The sequence below is a fragment of the Rhincodon typus genome, chromosome 9 (assembly GCF_021869965.1).
Source record: "Rhincodon typus isolate 14 chromosome 9, sRhiTyp1.1, whole genome shotgun sequence".
NCBI lineage: Eukaryota > Metazoa > Chordata > Chondrichthyes > Orectolobiformes > Rhincodontidae > Rhincodon > Rhincodon typus.
This window is the reverse complement of record NC_063340.1, coordinates 13,439,378-13,462,350: the sequence shown is the minus strand read 5'-3', so window position 1 is coordinate 13,462,350 and position 22,973 is coordinate 13,439,378. Positions and strand designations below refer to the sequence as shown.

Below are 22,973 nucleotides of genomic sequence, written 5' to 3'. Positions count from 1 at the left end.
CAAAATTCTTTCATTTTGTATTGTCTTTCTGCTTACCTCTGACCAAAATAATCCACTATAACCTGTCACCTTTTCCACCAGCCTGTCCACATCTTCTTGAATTCTATCACTGTCCTCATTGTTCACAATAATTTCAAGTTATGTGTCATCTGTAAATTTTGAAACTGTGCTTAACACATCAAGCTTACAACAAAGACGACATAAAAATTTGTCCTGTAACATGTATAGTAAACTTTATAAAATCATCTAAATGAAGAGTAACATGTAAACCAATTGGCAAATACGTTCAATGATCTATTTGACTGAACAATTTGCTATAAACAAACAGAACACCACTTACCAAAAACCTCTGAAATATTTGTTATATTATTTTACTTCACTGACAAACCTTTTACCACATCCAAATGAAGCTTCACTATGATGTTTTGTGAAAAGAATGCATTTGATTGTTTGCAACATAATGTACCACAATCTGGAATAGAATTCAAATTTAAGATGCAGATTTCTCAGAGGATGCATTTACAATTTTATGTCAAATTTTCAGCAATAAAACACACAGTTAATGCAGCTTAATGACCATTTGTGACTACTTTCAGCGATCTTACTTCATTATAATGGACTTATGCAATTTCTTTGGATTCTAGGGCATTACAACTCAACCTTACAAACAGCTGCAGCATCAACGTGGAACATCGGCAACTTCTGTGCTGCAGGATCGTATTCCCTCAATTGAGCACTAATTTGGGTAAGATCCTGCGTAGCATATTCAATGCATAGTAAGTAATCTGCATCCTTCACTCAGTGTGAAGACATTATTCTGAGCAAGTTCATTAACCTAGCTGGATTGGAAGGTTAACTAGCTAACTGAGAGAAAAGGCTTGAAACTGGATAAAGGAACAGCTTTGATACAAAAAATTTAAATGAGCACCTTTATTCCTTTTGATATTCATTAGTTTATTATAAGGAAGAAAGATGGTCTTGAATTTGTAAGCATTTATCTGCAGAAAATGGGTGTACATCTGTCGCTGAAGTGCTCCATAAAAGAATAATATCGACTTACCCATGTTACTAAGCGAGTAGCTTGGGGATGGAGAGAAGACTTGAGCTGCAAAATCTTCAAATGTCATGATCTCTTTGTGTTGCTGAACTATTGCTTCAACATACTGAGCTCTTTCTTCATAACTGTATGACTGGTTAAAGAAATTGCCACAGACATAGGTTGGTAAACATACTAAAGGTCCTGTGCAATACTTGAAAAGGCCTAATCACCACCTGTTTTCTAACTGTCAAAGTGGCTTATGTTTATTACACAAAATTTGATAGTTTTAAAATTTCCTTGAATTCCAGATGCCCTATGAAATCAAGAATCCTAAACTTGCATTTAAAAGAAAATTGTTGGTGAACTCTATGCACATAATATATACAGTCATTAGCAGTTATAGTTATTGGCAGTTTCTCTGTGAGAATGTGTTCTCATATATTTAAATGGAAATAAATAATTCAATCCTGTTGAAGGAACAGATTCCAGAATACTATGACAGATGGCTCCAATAACATTTAAAATTTTTAAGATTGCAATCTACTTGCCATTGCATACTTCAACAGAATTTAACATTTAAAAAAAACCCAGGGAAATAGAACACCCTAGTCAAAACTTCTTTATTATTTTTCTTCTTTTAAATGTGGTCATTGTGCAATCAGAGCAGTCCCAGGTGTAGAAACCTTCTGAATGGACCAGCCATTAGATTTTGAACATAGCTCTCCCTGCAACGTGTTGTAAAACTTTGGATCAATCAAAACCATTTAAGAATACTTCAACATAAACACTTTGGAAGACGTCACTGTACTGCTGCACAGTATTCAATTTCATCTGTGTCACAGTTAATAATCAGCACATGCCAGACCTGCCACAAAATATTATTTAAGAGCAGGAGCTACAGCAGCAAAATAAAACACCATACAAGAAATACACTCTGTCAAAAATCTGATTACATTATCTGCAATAAAACACCATTAAATTGCTTTCCTATGACTAGAATAAAACATCGAATTGGCACAGTAATCAAAAAACAGTCACCAATAACTTAAAAGTGTGACAGGGTTCAACAACCTGCCAGCTGCCCTAATAGGGCCCCTGCTTGTAGCTGCTTTTCATGAAACATTGTGGAGAGCTTTTATTTTCTTCTTTGTGTAAAGTTTCCACCTCTACAGAGGCAGTAGAAATTACAGTTATAAATCAAATACTGAATCCAGGTCCCTTGTAAAGCTGGATGTTGTCTTTAATTCACCCTCAGAAAGTCAAACTGATGTAGCAATTTGGAAGCACTCAAGCCAAGATGGAAACACATAAAAGAACAGTGTTTAAAAAATGCCTAAAAATGGAGGAATTGGATTAACTGATATTTTAAAACTATTTACTGCAGCTTTTGTGTGAAATAACATTCCAAAACAATTTCTGTGGTTTGGCTGGGAGGCAGGGAGGAGGTTGGGTTAGTGGTGAGTGAGGAGGGTACTTATAAAATTTAGGATTTGTGCTTTTCAGAATATTAGGGACATACAATGGAAGGTTATGAAAAATATTTAAATATGAACAAACAAAAAAAAGAAATTATCTCTCCAAATGATTTAAACTGTCGTCCAAGGTTGATCAGCATATAGTGCAATTTATATCATTTTAAATTTAAATTCTTTTGTGTGCCCACTATTTAATGCGAGAATTGAAATATGAACCAGAGTTTATTTATTGCTGGCCTTTCTTTATGCTGACTTAAATTCTGATGACCCTAGGTAATGAATAGCCCGCTTAATTTGCTAAGAGCAGAGGCACATTTTCTCTGTCAATCCTTCAGGGACCAACTGATGCCATTCACAAGTCATTATAAGTCGTCTTTTCCTGAAATACATACAGGCTGTTGCTAGGCCTCCCTATTCCATATTGCCACAGCAAGCCACTGGCCTCGTCAACAGCAGGCTGTTGGGCTGGTGTGTCCGTCTGGCGAACAGGCGCTTTGACACTAAGCTGGCACGTGCTGGCGCAGCAGGAGCAGGCTTGGGCGTGACAAATTGTTGAAAGAGCTGAGCTGAAGTTGAGGCCGGGAGCCACCTGAGCCTCAGGCCCTCTATGGGCCTGTCATCAGTCGCCAATTCATTGCTTGGCCAATAGTCTGTAGTCAGCTTCTGGGCTCAGTTTAAACAAGGCAAAAACAATATAAAGCCCTTTCAGGCGATGGCTAATAACACCCTGCTGTTTAATGAAAGGTCCTGCATAACTAACACGTAAGCATACAACGCAGCACACAACTGCTAACAAAACAGAGACATTCACTAAATAATGTATGCAAAGACAGTAAGACTAGGGCCTCCAAATTAACGTAGACCCAAATGATCCAGTACAATAGCCAGTACACTTATGAAGGCAAGCAGGCAGCCAGTAATACAGACCGTGACAACATGCATCAAGTTTGGAAGGAGGCAGCAGGAATAATGATAGCTCATTGCATGTATTAGGATTTTACTGACTGTATGCTTTAACCCTAAGTGGCCACTACAATATTTTTCTGTATAAAGTTCCTGCTTATTCACTTCGTTAACACTTCAATTCAAAATAATGGCAAATTACTAGCTAAGTTGAGCATTTTGATTTGTAACAAACATTATGTTTATCAGTGGAAGTTGACAGAATAGGTTCAAATCATTTGAAATTAATGTTCTGCACTGAGATCGTGCTAAATATTATTAAATAGTGATATCTTTGAATTTTATATAAAACCATAAAAAAAACTAGATATTTTTCATGTCCTGCAGGTACATGGTTCAATTTACTAGTCCTCCAGTATTGGTCATCAGCATTAAAGATAATTATCTTTTCAAAAAGAGATGGATAGATTACTACAACCATAAAAAGGAATAACCAACCAGTTAATCTCCACACTTATATAGGATGACCTAGATTCAAGATGCGCTAGAAATATAAATTCCACATGTGAAGAATGTTAAAGATTTGATATGAATTAACTATCTCTTTAAGATATCCAAGTGAATTATACAAAAATAATGTTAAAATATCAGATGGAACATTCCTTTACAATTCAATTAATTCCTTACGTTGCAGTTCACAGGCTAACACAAAGAAAAAGACACATCATATCCTCATTGCCACAGCAACTGATGTCACTAACATACAACCTTGCAAAAAAAGGCTACTTAATGAGAAATGCATCATAAACATTACCTCAGCAAAGAGGAAAAAAAACAGTAAAATTAAGGAAGGCACTTGGAACAGTTTTTCTCCAGTCTCATTAAAAATTGAGCTCTCTCAAAATTGGTGCAACACAATAAAACAAATCAGGAAAGCACAAAAAGTAAATAAAGCCATATGGTCCTCCATTATCATAAATTCTACATGACTGCGATTGAGATTACTTGACTAAATATTGACTGAAGCTAAAACAGACACGATTTCCGTAGATAGGATACAACTACGTAGCAAAATTGTCTGCAACGTAAGTAACTAGATAAAACAGTGCAATACATTTATCTGAAACAATGTTTCCTGAAATGGAGTCTTCTATTAAAGATGGATTAGCTTAGTCATGTGTTAAATGAGAGCTAAACCTTTGTAATGTTGGAAATTATTGATGTTTGCCTCTCCAAAAGAAATTATCCTGCAAAGTAAATAAATTAAATCCAGTAACATTATTTATTCTATTTCAGATAATTCTGAATTATTCATATCATATGACGAATAAATTATTATTTTTCATATAGACCAGAAGGACCAAGGTTCAGTCCCTGGTTTGTACTAAATTGTCACAGTTGAGGTAACAGTGGGCTTGCTATAATTGGGCTAGAAGGAGAAAAGAATTATTCAGGACTTAAGGCTGCTACAACCCAACAAAGGATTCCTGCATTTAGCTCTGCTCAAGGTGCTATGTTGCAATGCATTAGCATACAGTGACACTGAAAATGATTAAAGGTAGAAAATATCAAGCTTTTCTGATCAAAGACCAATTCTTCCTTTAATGAATAAATAGAAACAATCCTATTTTTAAAGAGCTCATATGAAAAAAAACCTATGGTGGACATTTTCATTTTTGAATGCCCAGATGAATTTTAGATGACTACAAGTAAACAGTAGTTTCTTTACAACTCTGGTCTGTGTTTAATATGTGTCATTGCAAAGAATGTTTGGCAACATAGTGCAAGGATTCATTCAATTTGGCAATCAATTACTGCAAATAAGTTAATCCTTGGGGACTACACTTTTGCTTTGGTAAAATATAAATTCTGGATTGTAGGGGGGCAAAGTCTATTTGTGAGGCCCACTGTTAAATCACCAGAAAAGAGAACAGCTCAACAAAAGTAATCTAAAACTCTTTCAGGATGAGGTTAGCTAGCACCTGCGAACCTGCTTAATAGAAACTGAAGCTTTCAGCAAAGAATTGGAATGAGCGAGGGAAAGCAACAGTTTAAAAACAAAAATCGAGAAATGCCCAACTAGCAGGAAGACACCATATTTCTGAAAGTGTAAAATAACTGTAGCATTCAAGAGTAGAGTACTCTGAATTTAAATTCACCAAACGAATTTAACCTACAATCAAACATCAGAAATACTCAGATAACAGCAATGAAGAAACCCTGTTGCAATATATGACTGATTGGCACACTTTTTTCAATTATGCTGTTAAGTAACTGAGTTGCAGACTGTAATTCAAACAAATTTGGTGTGACTAGAAACATCCATATGTATTTTATATTCACAGGAGTTAATTGGGAAGAACCAGAGTTTATGCATCTGATTAATTACAAGCTCCAAAGAAATCCTGTGTGACCTGTTAAGCCCTGGGTTCCAATTAATGAACAGCATATTTTAGAGATGTCCTTCCATTGGGAATAAATTAACCTGTGTTGCCAGCGTGTATATTTGAATAGGTGGTCACAGTGTGACAAGATAAATGTCTGTTTCCTAAATCAAAGAATTCCAAATACAGAACAAAAAGGTGGAACAGAATCTCTGAACATAGAACTCTCATGTTGTGCGTTAGCTACTTTTACTAGGCTTGGACATATGAATCAACTTGCAGGTCAACTTAAGTTTTGAATGCTGATTTGCTCATCTAATACAGCATGCACCAATGCCACATTTATTCTGAACAGACTCTTTCAATGTACTTCAAGCACAGCTTATATCTGACAGGAATTGATTCTCAGTCCTGTGATCAATGGAATGAACCAATACTGAATCTGCAGCAATGCCTCATTCATCCTTTCACTACAAAATGTAAAATAAACTTGCAACCCGAAAGCTGACAGAGCACTTTCCTCTACTAAAACTATTTGGAAGGAATCTTGTAGAAGCTTATTCCTGGAGAAAACACTGTCAATTTCTTACGACTATTTTTGAAAAATGAAGTATTTTCCTTCTCGTAGCTAGATTATGGAAATATATTTTTCTTTCAGGCTTTCCCTCAATTGCATTAATGTCTGTACATTTCAGAGGGTGAAGGAAGGAAGCAACTCTAACTTTTACTTATTAAGCAAAAAAAATCTCATTCAGGAAAGATTAAAGCATACACTTTACTTCACTTATCTTGAACAACATAAATAAACAGTTATTCTCGTTGCCCTAACCCAATGTTTTCTTTCTTGTTTGTTTTTAAGGCAGATGTAATGTTATTAACAGACAGAAGTGGTGGAGGCAGACTAACAAACAGGAGGTCTTGACAAGTTCTGTGAAAGGCTAGCCTTTCTGTCAAAAATAAATGTGACAAGTGGTACGTATTGCAAGTTGTAGTTTGTTAGTTTGTGAATTGGTCTACAGCTGTCACAGTTATAGTTCCGATAAAGCTTGTGGACTCAAGACTTAAAATTGTCAGAGATTCAGACTGCTCAGGAAAAATAGCAACTTGGAATATTGTTTGAAACCCTGGATTTGGTTTCTGCTCGAATAATGTTGGCTCCCAGGCCTAACTTGAACTGATCAAGAAGGAAGTTCTTTAAGAGCCACAGTACCAGATCTCTGCTCTCCCTTGCTACTTTTGGGATTTCCCAATGGAGACACAAAATAGGCCAGCCTACACTAATGTACCATAATAGTATACAAATGTGAAAAATATATCATCTAACACATTTCATGGCATTTGTACAGTGCAATGCAAAGTAGTAAAGATGCCTAGAAAATCCTGAAATCTAATATTGTTTTGGGTGGTTGATAGACAATTTGCATTTCAAAGGTCTAGAAAAACTAGCTTATCATTGTGAAATTGATTGCATGGGCAATAAAACTTCATAAAACCTTGTTAAAACAATAGTTTGTTGAGTATCAGAAATATTAATCTGCATCACCACTTGGTGGAAACTCCAATGGAAGCCAGAAAGTCAGGCAAGAAAATGTAATAATCCCCAAAGACCTAGAATCAAGAGCACGGCCTAATACTATAACTCCTCGTACTGTTTGATCCCATGCTTGAAATTGTTGTTGCATCCCTGCAGATTAGCATGCTTCCATCTGTTTAGGCTGTTGTGTTAAGAACATGAAAAAAATATAATAAACAGCAATGTTTCATGGGTAAAATGGTGGGGACTATGGAGTTGAAAGGGAGAAAAAAGGACGGCAAAAGAGAGAATGAGGATAACAGAGCTTAGCTCAACTGCTAAGTGACATCCGGTTGGGAGTTGGGAAGACATTTTCAGGCGAGATGTAGGAGCAAATTAGTGCAGCTGCTGGAATCTGTACTTAAAACAAAAAAATGCTGGAAATCACAGTGGGTCAGGCAGTATCCATGGGGAGAGTGCAAGCTAATGTTTTGGGTCTAGAAGACTCTTCATCAGATCACTATATTTCCCTGCATTAGTGTGGGGGGGTGAGGGAGGAGAGCTATGGTAACAGATCGGAGGTTTCTTTCACATCTCAGGAGGATAGGGAGGCCAAATATAATGACAATCATCATCCTAATTTGACTTAATGGTGACATACTCAATGTCGGGTGGGGTGGATCTCATTGGTTTTTTGCTTCAAGTGGTTAGTGCTTATTGTGAGAATTATATACACACTGTTTGATGGTAGAGCAATGCAGTGGAAAGCTCAGTGGAGTAAATTCATTTGAGTGTTCATATGATGGAAGTGGGGGCACGAAACATAAAACGTGAAAGAGAGCGCGCGCGAGAGCGAGAGCACGAGCACAAGCACAAGCGAGAAAGAATGTGTAGTATACTAACAACTGACTGGTGATGGGATTTTTGATCAGCTTATTGTCACAATGCTGTGTGTATATTGACTGCTGTATTTTCTACAACACTGACTACACTTCAAAAGTGTACACTCAGGATGTTCTGAGGACATTAAAAGCACTTCTGAAATGCATGTCTTTTATTTTTTTCAAAACGTTACAAACTTCTCAAGTGACAGTAGTTTTGCTTTGCAGGCTTTAAGAGTTTGGGTGCCCTGTTTTACTCTGCCCTTTAAAATTTGTGTTGTTCTTTTATGGGAAAGAAAAGTGAAGTGAACTTATTTTCACGTTGTTCTTTTATGGGAAAGAAAAGTGAACTTATTTTCACTCATTTATATCAATATGTCCAAGGCATGCTTTGCTGCAGAGCCTGCCAGTGAATATAATTAGGAACCATCAGGGTTACTTGATTGATGATCACACAAGGTGGGGTGCCATTTGACTTAATGAGTCACATAATGTTACTGTAATAGTTTAATCTACAGGTGCAACACCATTACAATACTGTAACCATGTACCATTTTCAATTTACTAGTTGATGTACCATTGCATTGCACAAGGGGAATCAAAATGCTCAAGTCAAGGAGATTAGCAGCTGGGACAACCAAATCTAGATGAGGGGGAGGGAAAGAATAGAGGAAAGAGAGCAAGACTGAATCAGGAAGAAAAGGAGGAGGAGAATGTTGGAGCAGGTAACAGAGAACAATGTAAAGAGCCATGACTTATTTCATCACAGTACAGAATGGAATAGGAGGTACATGACAGAGAGAGAAAGTAATTTTTTTTTGTTTGCTTATAATTTATCAGCACCTGTACTTTAGCAATTCAATATGTACTAAACTTGAAACTGATGTGAGGTCCTTCAGTTATCTATGCACATTCTTATCTTTTGAAGCTGCATCAGGCCAAACCTTAAGTGCACTTTAACTTTTATGTTTTTGCCAAAACACAGAATACAGTATAAAATTCATTGTAATCAAATCTTCATGCGTGTTTACATTTCCTAATTATTACAGCATAAATAATAAGAGCCCAGAACCACGTAAATGATGGCTAAGCAGAAGTAAATCAGGTCAACAAAAGATTACTGGAATATACATTTCAGGAAGATCGCTTAAATATCAAAATTTCTGAAGATGATTTCAAAATCATTCCACCAGGACTGTAGATCATTGCATAACTGTCATGCTAGGTATTGTCCTATAATGAATGCATGATTATCACGGCCATGATAAAGGCTTAATGCTACTGCATCATAATATTATTTATTTAGCTAGATTTTAAAAAGTTGTTTATAATTGCCATCTTTATGCTAATTCACCACTGAAAAATGGCTTCACTTGCCCTGCAACCTATTTACTAATTGGATGCAAACTGGTCACAAGTGTTAGCTGGATAGTAGCTCCCATGCTCAGCACTGCTATCAGCTAGAACAAATGAATAATAACAATGCCATCAAAAATAGCTAAAACACCCCTGTACAGTATTTCTGTTGGATCACCATGGGTGCGTAAACAGCCCAAGGGCATGATGTGGTCTTTCCAACTCCTGAAACTCAAGCAATCTAATCCTCTCTATTTATATGTTGCTTATTCATTCTTATTAATTTGCCTTAAGTCTGCAGATCTTATTTGGAAAGGACTGTTCTTATTATTACTGCCTCACACGTAGATGAGTCTTTTAAAAAGTCTGAGACTGATCGGCACCTCCTGCTTGTGATATGTGCAAATGAATGATAAATATTGATTTAAATTTTATTTGGGACTCAGCAAGGCTTCTATGTTATACAACGACCAGATTTATACTAAGCCTTGGAGATGAGAACAATTGCAGCTTTGATCGTCAGTCTGCATGGAATTAGTTGATTTCAGCCAGAATGGCAAAAGGTGTATGACAATGGGTCATGCCTAAATTATTTCTTTCTTTAGTTAACCAATTTTTGAAAACATAACATATATTCTTTGTAAGCAAGCTATAACAATGCTTCTTTTAATTATTGGCTAAAAAATTTTGCCCTCAAAATGGAATTAACTATTCCACTGTCATCAAATATCTCAGGCTGACATGTTTCATCGTGATCACATTTCTAAGCATAAATTCTAGGGGATTTCTGGCCAATTTAATAGCAATAAACAGAACCGTTGAAACTTTGAGAAGTACGCAGTTTGTGTGCGAATAGTTAGAATGTCCCCCATTTTCTTTTTTTCCTTTGTTCTTTTAGGATTTTGTACTGAATAAGAAAGAAGTTGGGATTTTTTTGGGTGAGGGAAGAGGTCAATATTTCCAATATCGACCAAAGTACCTAAACTGATTACTTGGAAATAAAGAAAGAAAGTACCTCTTTAAAATTGAATTAAAAATTAATTTTGAGAGGGGATTTTCGCCTTAATCATAACAAGCTTTAAATATAATTTCAAAAATTTCATTTGTCGGCTAAAAAAACTTGGTCTTGTGCCTTTACCACTCTAGACTTCAACATCAGTGCTTTCTGCTCCTCTGAAACACCAGATGGCCAAGCTTCACATTTGCAGATAAACAGGAGTGAACTACATACAGTGGCAAAATAGCAGTAAAAATGCAAATTACTTATGCAAATTGAGGCTAAGTGGGTGAAGTTTAACTATGTTGAAATATTTTTAACACTGGTAATTAAATAGAACTGTACATTAGATGGATAAAATCTGTTAACAACCCAAGCCTTTTACAGTAGTACCATTTTAAGGCATGTGTTCTTTAAAGGAAGATTCTGGGTAATGCATATTTATCATTTAATTAGATGTTTTATCCCATTTGTATCACGGTCATTTATTTTGCCTGGATTAATTTATTACCATCTACTTTTCTCCATAACCTTCTGAAAAATTTGGATTGTGGCTAAAACTGGCAGCACTTTTTGAAGTGTAAACAAGCCTGTCCATTCTAACGCTTCACTATTGGTACTTCTACTGATTTGTATTCTAACGCTTAGCCCATTTTTAAAGAGCATTTTATTCATATAAAAAGATATTTGGTTATAGCAGGCTGGATTTTAGCAGTCGTTTGCACCAAACAATATGACAACCAGACGACTTAATTGTGGAACAGGCCCTGCATTAGTCTCCTGTCAAACTCCCACAATTAGGTTGTAGTCTGGAAGGTACTGAAGCAGGATTGCTGGCCAGTGACAGGTTGGCAAATTTGTCTCATTAATAGATCAACTGACACTCATTATCCTCAAATTCCTGACAATTTAGGAGTGACTCTGGTCTTGTAGGTTCCCAATGCCCCTGGCATGCCTGCCTGGAAAAACCTGATAGACTTGCCAGCGGCCTCTTGGGGGTGAGGGATTGGAGTGGGCATCCTGTGCCCAGTTGTGGGATTGAGCTTTGACAGGGAGTTGTTATTGAAAACCAAACCCCTGCTCTCATCTTAGAAATGTTCCTAAACCCACTCTTCTGTGATCCCGTCTCATATTCACTTGCCAGTGGCTTGGGGCTCCTTTGCAATTCTGGATGCAGTGCTGCCAGCAGCCACGACTTTTGCTGACAGAGTGACACTGACAAGCTACAATTCTGTAAACAGGACCTTTGCCACCAGAGACGTCAGACCCAGGGAAGGACTGACTGTGGACAACCAAGTGTTTCTTTGGAGCTCCCCAACAGAACAGATAGATATTCCCTGCTGGTTCCTTGATCATGTTGGCAAGATCACATTGGCCCAATAAAATCCCAGCCATTGTGTGGACATTGAAATTAACTGTCAATGACAATTGCTAGGCTTTTACCTATTCCTCCTTATGATGATTTAGTTTGTCATGTTGTTACAGCCTGCTAACCTTGACCTACGAATACATTTTGCACAGTCAAAAAACATTGAATTTGTTCACCCAATTATACATATTGATTAAATGCTAGCAACCTCAGTGTACTCTAGTTGTGGTGCAAGCTTCATAAATACTATTAATATCTGTATACACACCATTCAGGTTGGTGTTTCTTTGGCCAATGTGATGTGCTGCAACTCTGCAACAACTTAAGCATCATTCAAGGAAAACATAATGGAATTATTCAACACAGATTCGAATTAGGCTACACAAAATTAACTTGATTTGATGTAGCGTATGGCAAAAAACTCATGCATGATGCTGTTTTCCTGCTTTCTTTTGTGCTTGTCAATGGATTTAAGAATGCATTCATAGCTATTTCATACCACTAACTACTTAGGAAATAATATGGCAACTCCTTCATACAACCATTAACATTTTTCCCGGATATTCTCGAATCTCAATAATAATGGATAATCCTCATATAAAACACCGTCTAGAAAATCAGTGCTTTGATGTACACATTATTGCCACAAGAAACAGTTTATCCTGAGGTGACAGTATTACCTCTGTGGATGTATAATAATGAGCAATGAATTTATTCACAACTATTCTGTGTTACTTTGACATTGGATCAAGTTTCTCGACAAAGTATGATTTATCTCCTCCTACTTTTCCTAAATATATGTAAAGAAATTCCACTGAGGCAGGTCTGTGAATTGCAGGTTTCAGTGCTCTTAATTATGAGATGAAAATGTGCAAAAAATTCATTTCTCACTCAGCATAATAGGAAGTATGTCTGAATACATGATACATTACTGCAATCCTCCATATTCTTCAGACTATGCCCAGCAGTAATTCTTATCAACTGGCCATCAGAACGTGCTTTGTACAGCGTGTTAGTTTCTTTTATCAAGCAAGAGGTGCATAATGTTACTCAACTGTCCCTCTGAACCAGATTATACCCAGTTTAAAGAAAAAAAACTAATACACAAAAATACAAGCTCCATAGTTTTTAAATTTGTAATCCTACCAATGTCAGAATAAACCCACAAGCATCTTGAAATAAGTATTCAATATATTAACCATTCATATATATCAGCCATTTGGTTTGTGAACATGAATTGAGAATGTTAAGTCATTATGTATATTTGGCCATAATATTCATTTCTGGTAAATGGCTGGCACAACTTTAGCAACCAACTCCCTTTGCCTGGGTTACATCAAAAGCTGCAACTTAAACTGGACTACTTTGCAAACAACACACTATACAACTACTATTACCTAAATCAGCTACTGAAGTACAAGCAACTGAAGAAATAATTTGATTAAAACTAAGACAATGCAAGATTATGCAAGCCAAAATAAAAATTCTTACCGAAAATAACATGATCATTTTGTGACAAACAAATTAAACATTTGGCAGTGAGGGAATGTTATTCTGCACAGACCCTTCAACTTAGGTAAAAGACACACTATTCACTTCAGCTGTCTTTAACTATTGCTAAAATGTTAGCAGATAGTGTAGTACTCCTTCTTAAAAAAATTATACTTTGTAAAATGGAACTGACCAATAATTAATGCAAGAATTCACACTTCGCTGTTGAAAGGTAGTGAGATAGAACTATACATTTCTACACCCATTAGGAGTGGTGTAAAATTACACCACATATTTGCTTCTAATGCTAATGAGAGACATTTGTTAATTATGTGAGAGACACAATTAATTTATTCTATGTTGCACCACTTTATACGCTGCACACACTCCATACGTGGAATGTCAGCCATGCCACAACTCTCCTCGGTTCAAATGACTAAAATGCAATCAGTATTTTATAATGAAAATCTACCTTTGCTCAAATTAAAGATATTTTACCAAAATTATTCAGATATGAAAAAAGTGGAAGATGCGTAACGAACGAGGAAGGAGCTTTTTGCTTGTACAAATTCATTCAATCCTATACTACATTATTTTCAATTAGTAACTGCCAATTTTACTGCCTGTTCATTTTACATTACAATGCCATTCTTTCCTTCAACAATGCATCTTATGCCCTCAATCAAGTAGCTGCTAATGAAAAACAAAGAGTTGATGTATAGAATAAATCATGCTCCTGTGAAAACATTAATAGGCATACCACAGATGCCCACATCCTGCATGGAATGTGGCCCTCCAAGTCATTAGAATGCTGTAAACATCTAATTAATTTCATCAGCTCACAAGCCCTAATGAAGTGTTAACAGCCATTGCAGTGGGAGAGTATGTTCAAGAGCATATGGCATTGGGTTCATGTATAGTAAAATAATCCAATTTCCTTTCTAAATCTTTGTCCAACAGGTATTCAATAATAGAATACTGACTATCTGTTCGGACGTATTATCCTTTTCTCACTTAATTTCACATCAGATTCCGAGTACAAGATTCAAAACTCATCCAGAAATGTTAAATGGAACTATAAAAAAATGTACATTTCCTGAAGATAATTTGTCTTTTGAAAAAAAAGTACTATTTTTATATTTCCCTGACTTTTATATTCACTGTTTATATCAACCAAGCAACAGCATCAGTCATGAGACTGTTCTTCAATGCCAATCAAGGGCTCTGAACATGCCCAGCTTTCCACAGGGAACCACCTAAAGAAAAATACATTTTAAATTATTTAATTCAAAAAGTTTGGTCTTTTTATAAACTGGGCAACCAAGGTTGTATGTAGCAGGAGAAAAGGTCAGTTAGATCAGGAAGAAGTGTTTTAGGCGATGATAAACTCGCATTTTAAAAGCTTGGAAAGCAAGTCTGAGGAAGGTAAGGAGTTCCATGACTTTGAGATTTTGGGAAATGATGATTTGGGACACACACAAACAGTTAAATAATGAAGTATCTGTTGAAATGTGCAAACTTGCATTGGTAGATCCCTTTATGTTGTGTTCCAATGAAAGAATGGAACATGACTTTAGAAAACAATTGAATACAGCACTGATAAAGTGACAAATAGTATATAAGTAATACCAAGTATATAAACCACATAAAAGCTCCAGAAAGCTTTGGCCTGGTCTTATAGGTGGTGAGGCAAGGGTATTCACTGTCTACCTTGCAACCAATTGCAAACATTAAAAAATTTTTATGGACATTAGGAAATAAATAGATTTGAAATAAAATTACTTCTAAAATTATTTCCGTAAAGCAAAGATTGGCGCATGCACAAGGAATGAAGATCATGCTAAAACATGGGGGAAAGAGAGCTTTAAATAACATACTTCAAAAAATCCAAGTTATTCTTGTTATTGGTTATATTTACGACCATTCCACAACAAAACTGCGTGTTTAGGATTCAAGCCTATGTTTAGAAATAGCTATTACTCAGATTACTTATAAAAACCCAAGTGCACCTGATTAATCAAGGTGCAATATTTTATGGGATTTTCAACAACAATGCAGGAAAGGAAAAAGAAAAGTTCTCACCAGATTTCAATGCTTGATTGTTTTGGGCTAGTGTTTTTAATGCAATAACAGATCACAACTTCAGGACTTTTCATGTGAATCTGAACTTATGCTAAATCTTCGAGCTGTGGTTGATGTTGGAGGGGTAATCACATCAAAAGCTGACAGTATAATATTTAAGAATCCTGACTTATTATTTTTAAAATTTTAAAATTGTGAACTATAAAGAAAGAGGACGGAAGCAGAATTTCACAGCAAGGAATTTTACATCTATCGTGTACTCCATTCTGTGGCTATAGTTTCCTGCAATGTTGCAGATGATCAGGAACGGAGTTGCTGTTTACAAGTGAAGCTTATTGGTTCTCAGCTAACTGAGCAGGTTGGAACTGGAAACAAGTGACAGAAACACAAACACACAAAGGAAAAGACACAGAAGGGTGTGATGCTGTTCTGCCAGCTGAAGCTGCCTGTTTGCTGCAGAAAAAGAAACTCAGTTTAAATTTAAAGAAAACTAATTACCTTTCCTGCAGCAGTTATCAAGACTTTTGAATTTATAGATCAGAGACATTTTTCAAAGAAATATACTTCTTATGAAGTAGTGGAAGATCACAGAAGAAAGTCACAGAGGGCCTAGCTAGCCGAAGAAGGATCACTTCAACATTGGAATCGGGAAGCAAAGACTATGAAACTGACTTTCCAGTTTTACTCTACCTCTGCCAATAAGTCTATTTTCCCTCTTTTGTGTGTCTAAGGGAGAGTTTATAAGGGGTTAGAGTTTTAGTTAATTGTGTTAGATGCCAATAGTTTACATCTATTAACTCACAGCTATAGTACAATTACTTACAATAATTAACAATCCTTGTTTAGTATAGCAACCTGAACCATGCTTTCGGTCAAGACTGGTCTGAAAGTCAAGTAAATTGGGGTATTGTGTGTCCCTTTAAAAAAAAAACTTTTAAAATCTGGTACCACTCCAAGAATAGCGGGGCTTGATTTACAGCATACTACCCCAGTGGGTCATAGCACCATTAAAATCCATTTGTGATGTCAAGGACAACAGTTAAAAAAATACTCAAGAAACTTACTGAAGCACGCTCATGACGTTTTCTGTTACGAACTAGGAGGCACCACAATGCAGAACTCAACTTATGTTTTCAGAGACACCTTTTTTTCTGCATTCCATCAGCCACAAATTTCCATCCCTCAGTTTCCTCGATTAAATAACAAGTAGCAACTTACTGGTTCTCAACTTCAGTGCATATGAACATGAGAAATGGGAGCTGGAGAGGCCATACAGCCCTTTGAGCTTGCTCCACCATACAGTAAGATCATAGCTGAACTCTTATATTGACTCCACTTTCGCATCCAATCCACATTTTGCTCAATTCCCGAAGTGCCCCAAAATCTTTCAGAGTTAATCTTAAACATACTCATGAACTAAATAACTACAGCCATTTGGGGTAGAGAATTTCAAAAATTCATAGTCCTTCGTGATGAAACTTCTCAAATTGTCCCCTTTATCCTGAAATTGTCAGCCCTAGTTTGAGATTCTTTATTCAGAAAATAAATCCAGTTTTTAATTTTTTCTACAAAATGGATGATTTCACACTTCTCCACCTGATGTTACATCAGCCATGTCCATGCTCAATCACTTAACTGGTCTTTTCCCTTTGCAGGATCTTTGTGTGTGCTCACAACTTAAATTATACAAAGTATGAGATGAAAATTTATAATTAATATAATTGTTTAATTGTGTAAAAGTAATACTTTCTGAGCAGGTAGCATCTTTATTCTTTTTATAGTATGTTAGCTGTTCAAGCAGTGGATACAATGTCTTTCTCTGACAAAACCTGACTCAGTGTCAGCATTGAAAGTGAATAGTTAATTACAGTGTACCAAAATGACTTTGCAGACCAAAGTTTGATGTCACTGCCCTATTTACATCAATAGACATACCACTAGCAAGGGAAACAATGACAACACTACTGGAACAAGAGCATGATCCCAGTGAAACCATCTCTAAGCACAATATGCTCAAACTATTGGACCTGTGCCTCACCACCCACTTCACTTTCAACAGCCAAACATACGAGCAAATCAACAGGACACCCACGGGATCACCCATCTCTGGACTCATAGCAGAAGCAGTGATGCAAAGACTAGAAAGGACGGCCCTCCCACAAATCCAGCCAAAACTACGGATACGCTACGTGGACAACACCTTTGTCATCATTAAATGGACCAAATTAGAGGAGACACACAAAATTATAAACAACACCCTCACCGGAATAAAATTCACCAGAGAGGAGGAGAAGAACAAACAGCTCCCATTCCTGGACATCATGGTAGAGCACAAGACAAATGGGGAACTGCATACGAAAGTACACCGAAAAGCCACACACACAGACCAGGTACTGAACTTCAACAGTAACCATCCCAGCACACACAAACGAAGCTGCGTGCGAACACTATTTAAAAGGGCAACAACACACTGCAGCAACACGGAACTAAGCCAAGAGGAGGAAGAATAACTCTTCCAGGTTTTCAAGGATAATGGATATCCAAAAAACTGAGTCAGAAGATGCCTACGTGAACAACATCAGAAAGATACTACACGCCCATCACACTACCCTACAACAGGAACACGTCGCAACTCACCACAAGACTCCTACGACCGCTGGGCATCAGAGTGGCACACAAGCCCACGTCAACCCTACGACAACTGCTCACCCGAACTAAGGACCCACTCCCCGCCATGGACATGACCAACGTCATCTACAAGATCCCCTGCAGTGACTGTGAGAAACACTACATCGGACAAACAGGAAGGAAACTAACAACAAGAGTATACGAACACAACTGGCTACAAAAAGACTCGACCAGTACTCACTCATCTCAATCCACATGGACAAGGAGAATCACCATTTCGACTGGGACAACACCAAAATCCTGGGACAAGCTAGGCAGAGACAGGCACGAGAATTCCTAGAAGTCTGGCACTCCACGAAGCATGCTATTAATAAACATACTGAACTCGACCCCATATACATTCCACTACAAAGGAAAACCGGAAGTGAGGCAATCCATCTCCTCAATGGACCCCAGAGTTTAAAAACCAGGCGGGAAAACACACCGACGCTTTATCAGAGGCTGCACTGAGTATGTTACCAAGCATGGTAACGAAACGTCTGCGAAACAAGAAACCAGTTTGGCGAGCCAACCAACCTCAAAAGACCAAAGTACTGGTCATCAGGGTACATGGGATTAGTCCATAATAGTTTTTGTGGAGTTGGAATGTGATTTTTAAGACTTCTACTCATTTATCACTATAAAGTGGTTGAGGGTGTGGTTAAAAAACATGACTGTTAAGAACTAACAATATTCACACATATTTGAAAGATTGTGGTGTCTTTCTATTTTTAGTTATCTGATTTACATACAGGAACAAAATAAGTTGCAAATTTCAGATGATTGGCCTGTCATAATCATAACAGGCAGCCAAGTGATGATGTTCAGCACTGACCTCGATTAAAGCTGCCTGCAAAGATCTGGCGAGCTCTGCGGTGCGAAATTCATCTTGTCTAAAATTATTTTCATTCTGGTAACAGCTAGGGGGATCCCTGCTGTGCAAACAATGATGTCAGCAAGCAGACCAAGCAGTCAATCACACTGAGGAATTCTCATAGACAGCAAGCCAGGAAACAAGCAAGTTTATCATTCATTTCTTATGGTTTTACAGATTTACACGATGTATTTTAGATAGAAACAAAAATTTAAAGGAATATGGAACTTTTAAAAAGGAATGAAGAACGTTGAAATTTCACAAATTTAATCCGAAAGAAATTATGCATGTGTGTTGTGAAGAATCCAATTACACTTCATTAAACAGAGTAATTTTTCTTTAAAAGCAAGAGTGAGTCACAGTGATTTCTAAAGATTTTCAGTAAGTGAAGCCCTCTACAATACACACTTTGGAGGAGTGAGAATCACTAACAGCAACATCTACGTTTTATTTTATTGCTGGAAATTTATGTCTGTTTTACGAAGTAGTGCTGATAAATGCTGGTGGTTTCACTGTTACTCTAATTTCAAAAAATCTGATCAATTATTTATCTTCTGGTTGCTAAGGACATAAAGTAACATAACAGCAGCTCTGCAGTCAACCTTTCAGGCCATCCCTTAACTTCAGCACTTGTCCAAGGCAAAACACAAAACCACCAGTCTGGAGTTTTGTGGCTTTAGACCTCAAAAGCCTACACATTCTCCAAGACACTGGATGAGATGCAGAACAGGAGAGAGTATAAGGGAAAAAAAGAATCAGAGATGAAGAATTGGCCACAATTTGTAGAAGTCTATTAGAAACAGGAAGGTTGGGGATTTGGGGTGGGGGAGGGGTGTTGGTGGTGATGAGAAAGGAAGTTGTTTGCAAAATAGAGTTAGCCAATGTTTTCAACATGAATTAGATAAACAAGAGATTCTAACATTTGTAGATTGGAGAATAAGCATAGTTACAGAGAATTAATGAAAAAAGTCAATGGACATTCTTAAAAGAGATCAATAGGCTTTGAGAATCTTAATATTTTGAGGGAAAGCATTCCACTTCGGAATTTGGAAGGCTATGTGGCTGAGTAATGGTGAAAAATATCACATTGCATTAAGTAAAAGAAACTCTAAGGAAACAGAGACTAAATAATAGTTTGACTAAAAATAAAACATTACTAGTGGACGTTCAATTACTTCACAAAACCCTCCAAAAAGTACATGTACAGTACAATGCAATACAGGTAGTTCCGCTATAACATGTGTTTCATTTACGCGAATTGGCTGTAATGCACTTGATGAATAGTGGATATTGTTTCGATAACATGAATTGTCTGCTGTACAGGAATAGCGATTTCCCTATAGCGCAATTTTCTACAGTGCGAGGTCACATAAGAATGCAACTATCTCGTTATAAGAGAAATACCTGTACCGGTTTATTGTGCACACTCTGAACTCATGATCTTTTGATATGTAAAGTTATTACTGGTTCTTTATTCCAACAATCACAAGCTTGATATGGATATTGAGGTATATGCTTCAGTAACAGCTAGACTAATTAAATGGGATTACAAAAAGGCGTGGTAGTCAGGAAATTATTCACAAAGGAGAAAGCTGTTGTCCTGTTTATAAATTAGGGAAAAGCAAATGGTTTAAGGTGTATTATGATCTCATTGAAAAAACAGTAATGATTTAATCTAGGAGACAAATGAAATCAGAATAACCTGAATGTTTACTGTCAAAAGATTCAGGTTTCAACAAATACTTGAATTTACTCTTGATATAACCAAATTGCACTACAGATGCCCTTTTCTGATGGTAATTTAGCAAATTTCAGAAATACTACAAGGACTGTATATACCTTCAGCAAAGTAAAAACAGTCTTATAAACTACCAGTCCAATGGTGTAGTGGATTGGCATTGGCTGTTCACTGATGAGTCTGAGGCTTAAATTCAGGCAGACTGATATGATAATTTTATTTTTTTGTCTGCTGACATTAATTAATGCTAATTCAGTTCCAAAGTGGAATTGAGCTCACACTACAACACAATCTTACTCACAGTCAATACGTTAGTGTTGTGAGATAATGGTGTAAAATGCAGAACCTTTATTTGACATCCCACTGTAAATTTCTCAGTTGAAAATGCTTAACTTTGGGGGTTAGGCATTAAAAATTATTCAAATTCTCAGGATTGCATCCTAAGATTGATGAATAAATGCATGATTTTTTTGGCACTTAGTACCACCTTTATAAAACAATCACTTGATTAGTTTTGAAATTGGTCTGTCGTCATTGATAATACCTGAAAATGAGTCTCCAAATATCACATGCCAAGCTAAAATAATCTTCAGCTCAAATAACATCTAACTGTTGTGAGCAAATATCCAATAGACTAATGAAGAAGTATTCATAAAGGGTGAACAGCATGTAAAAAAAAATCACACAATCAAACCCTATCATTGCTTTTCTGAGACTTGCTAGATACAAACCAACAACACAAAGCTGCCTATTTACTTTACTCGTTCCTGAGTATTGTTGCTGCTGCTGCCAAAATTCACCTTCAGGAGGGTTAATATGGATAACTGAAAACGTAATTTAAAAGAAATTAAAAATTTAAACATTCTGAAAACAAATCTGTACTTACAAGATTCAAATACATCGATACAGCTGTTTTCAGTTCATAAGAGTTTAATACTTCAATAAAAATTCAATGTGAATCATATCCTTTGGCATGAGGATATTTTGTTCTGGGAAAGAGAAATGATAAGTTTTTTTTCTGTTTCAGTGAGGCTACCTACAACGCAATTCAGTATTTGATTCAGCAATTGGAGTCTCAGTCAAACAGCTGCAAACTTGGGCAACACAATATACGGATGCTGATAAGTGGAGACTTGATGGGGAGAAAAACCTTGAGAAAAGCTAGTTCACTGACAGTTTCAGCAAGAACTACAAATCCATGTCTGAAAGGAGGGCAGAACAATTTGAACATTTGTAATTACCTAAATAAATAGGAGGGAAACTTTCAAAGGGTCAATAAATAATAAACATTTGTGTATTAAAATCCTTGAACTCCACATTGGATGCTGGAGTATTTTTTTCACTGAAAAATTCTGATAACAAATGTTTTTGAGCAAATAAACCAAACAATGTTACTTTGATACTCAGAAAGTTGTGCAATTTGGTAGGTGAATTGTGTTATAAATGTATGAAAATAAACCTTAAGGGCCAACTTGCATGGGGTAAAATTTAGAGGATCTTTTAACTCAGAAACATGAGGAGATATTAGAATAGGTGACCAGAAGTTGGTCAAATAGTGAAGAGGACCTTAGCAAGGCCAATATGTGGAGAAACCTAAGTAAAGGATTCCAAAGCTTTGGGCTTAGACAGCAAAGGCACAACTGGCAGAGGAAAGAAGGCAATCAAGTACACAATGAGATCAGAAACAAACAAACATGATACATTTTAAGGCTGGAGGATGTAAATAAAATGGGAGAAGAACACAAATGAAAGTTTTAAAAGTAAGGGTATTGCTTACCTGGGAGTCAATTAAGTCAGTGAGCACAGGGCCGATGGCTGAATGGAGCTTGGTGCAGTTCAGGATATGAGCAGTTGCAGTATGAACTAGCTGAACTTTACAGAGGTTGGTCAGGATAATATGGTGAAAGATGCAAGTAATTTTGTGATTTAGATTTTAAAATCAAGGCAGATCTATTTCAGTCAGTTCCGAGGAGATTTTATTTTGAAAAGAAAAGGTCAAAGTCATTTGGAACAGTGACCTAAGGGCATCAATTTCAAGAAAGCATGTGACTGCAGTCAAGTTTCTGGAAGAACCCCTATAATGTTAACAGTTGCAAAGACCACATAAGCGGATGGTGAGTGAAGGAGCAGCTTTTATATAAATGGTATTCCACAATATCCACACCAACGTCCAGTCAGTCCGACAATGAGGGGTGGAAATGCCC

General features: G+C 36.6%; 1 protein-coding gene across 1 annotated transcript in view; it reads right to left on the bottom strand.

The window, feature by feature from the left end:
* The window catches only part of LOC109931112 (Ral GTPase activating protein catalytic subunit alpha 2), a 313,895-nt gene that overhangs the window by 99,856 nt on the left and 191,066 nt on the right, over positions 1 to 22,973 (bottom strand). Inside the window, exon 16 of the mRNA XM_048600914.1 lies at positions 1,061 to 1,182. Within this exon, the coding sequence (XP_048456871.1) occupies positions 1,061 to 1,182 (122 nt within the window). The remainder of the gene's footprint in view (positions 1 to 1,060; positions 1,183 to 22,973) is intronic.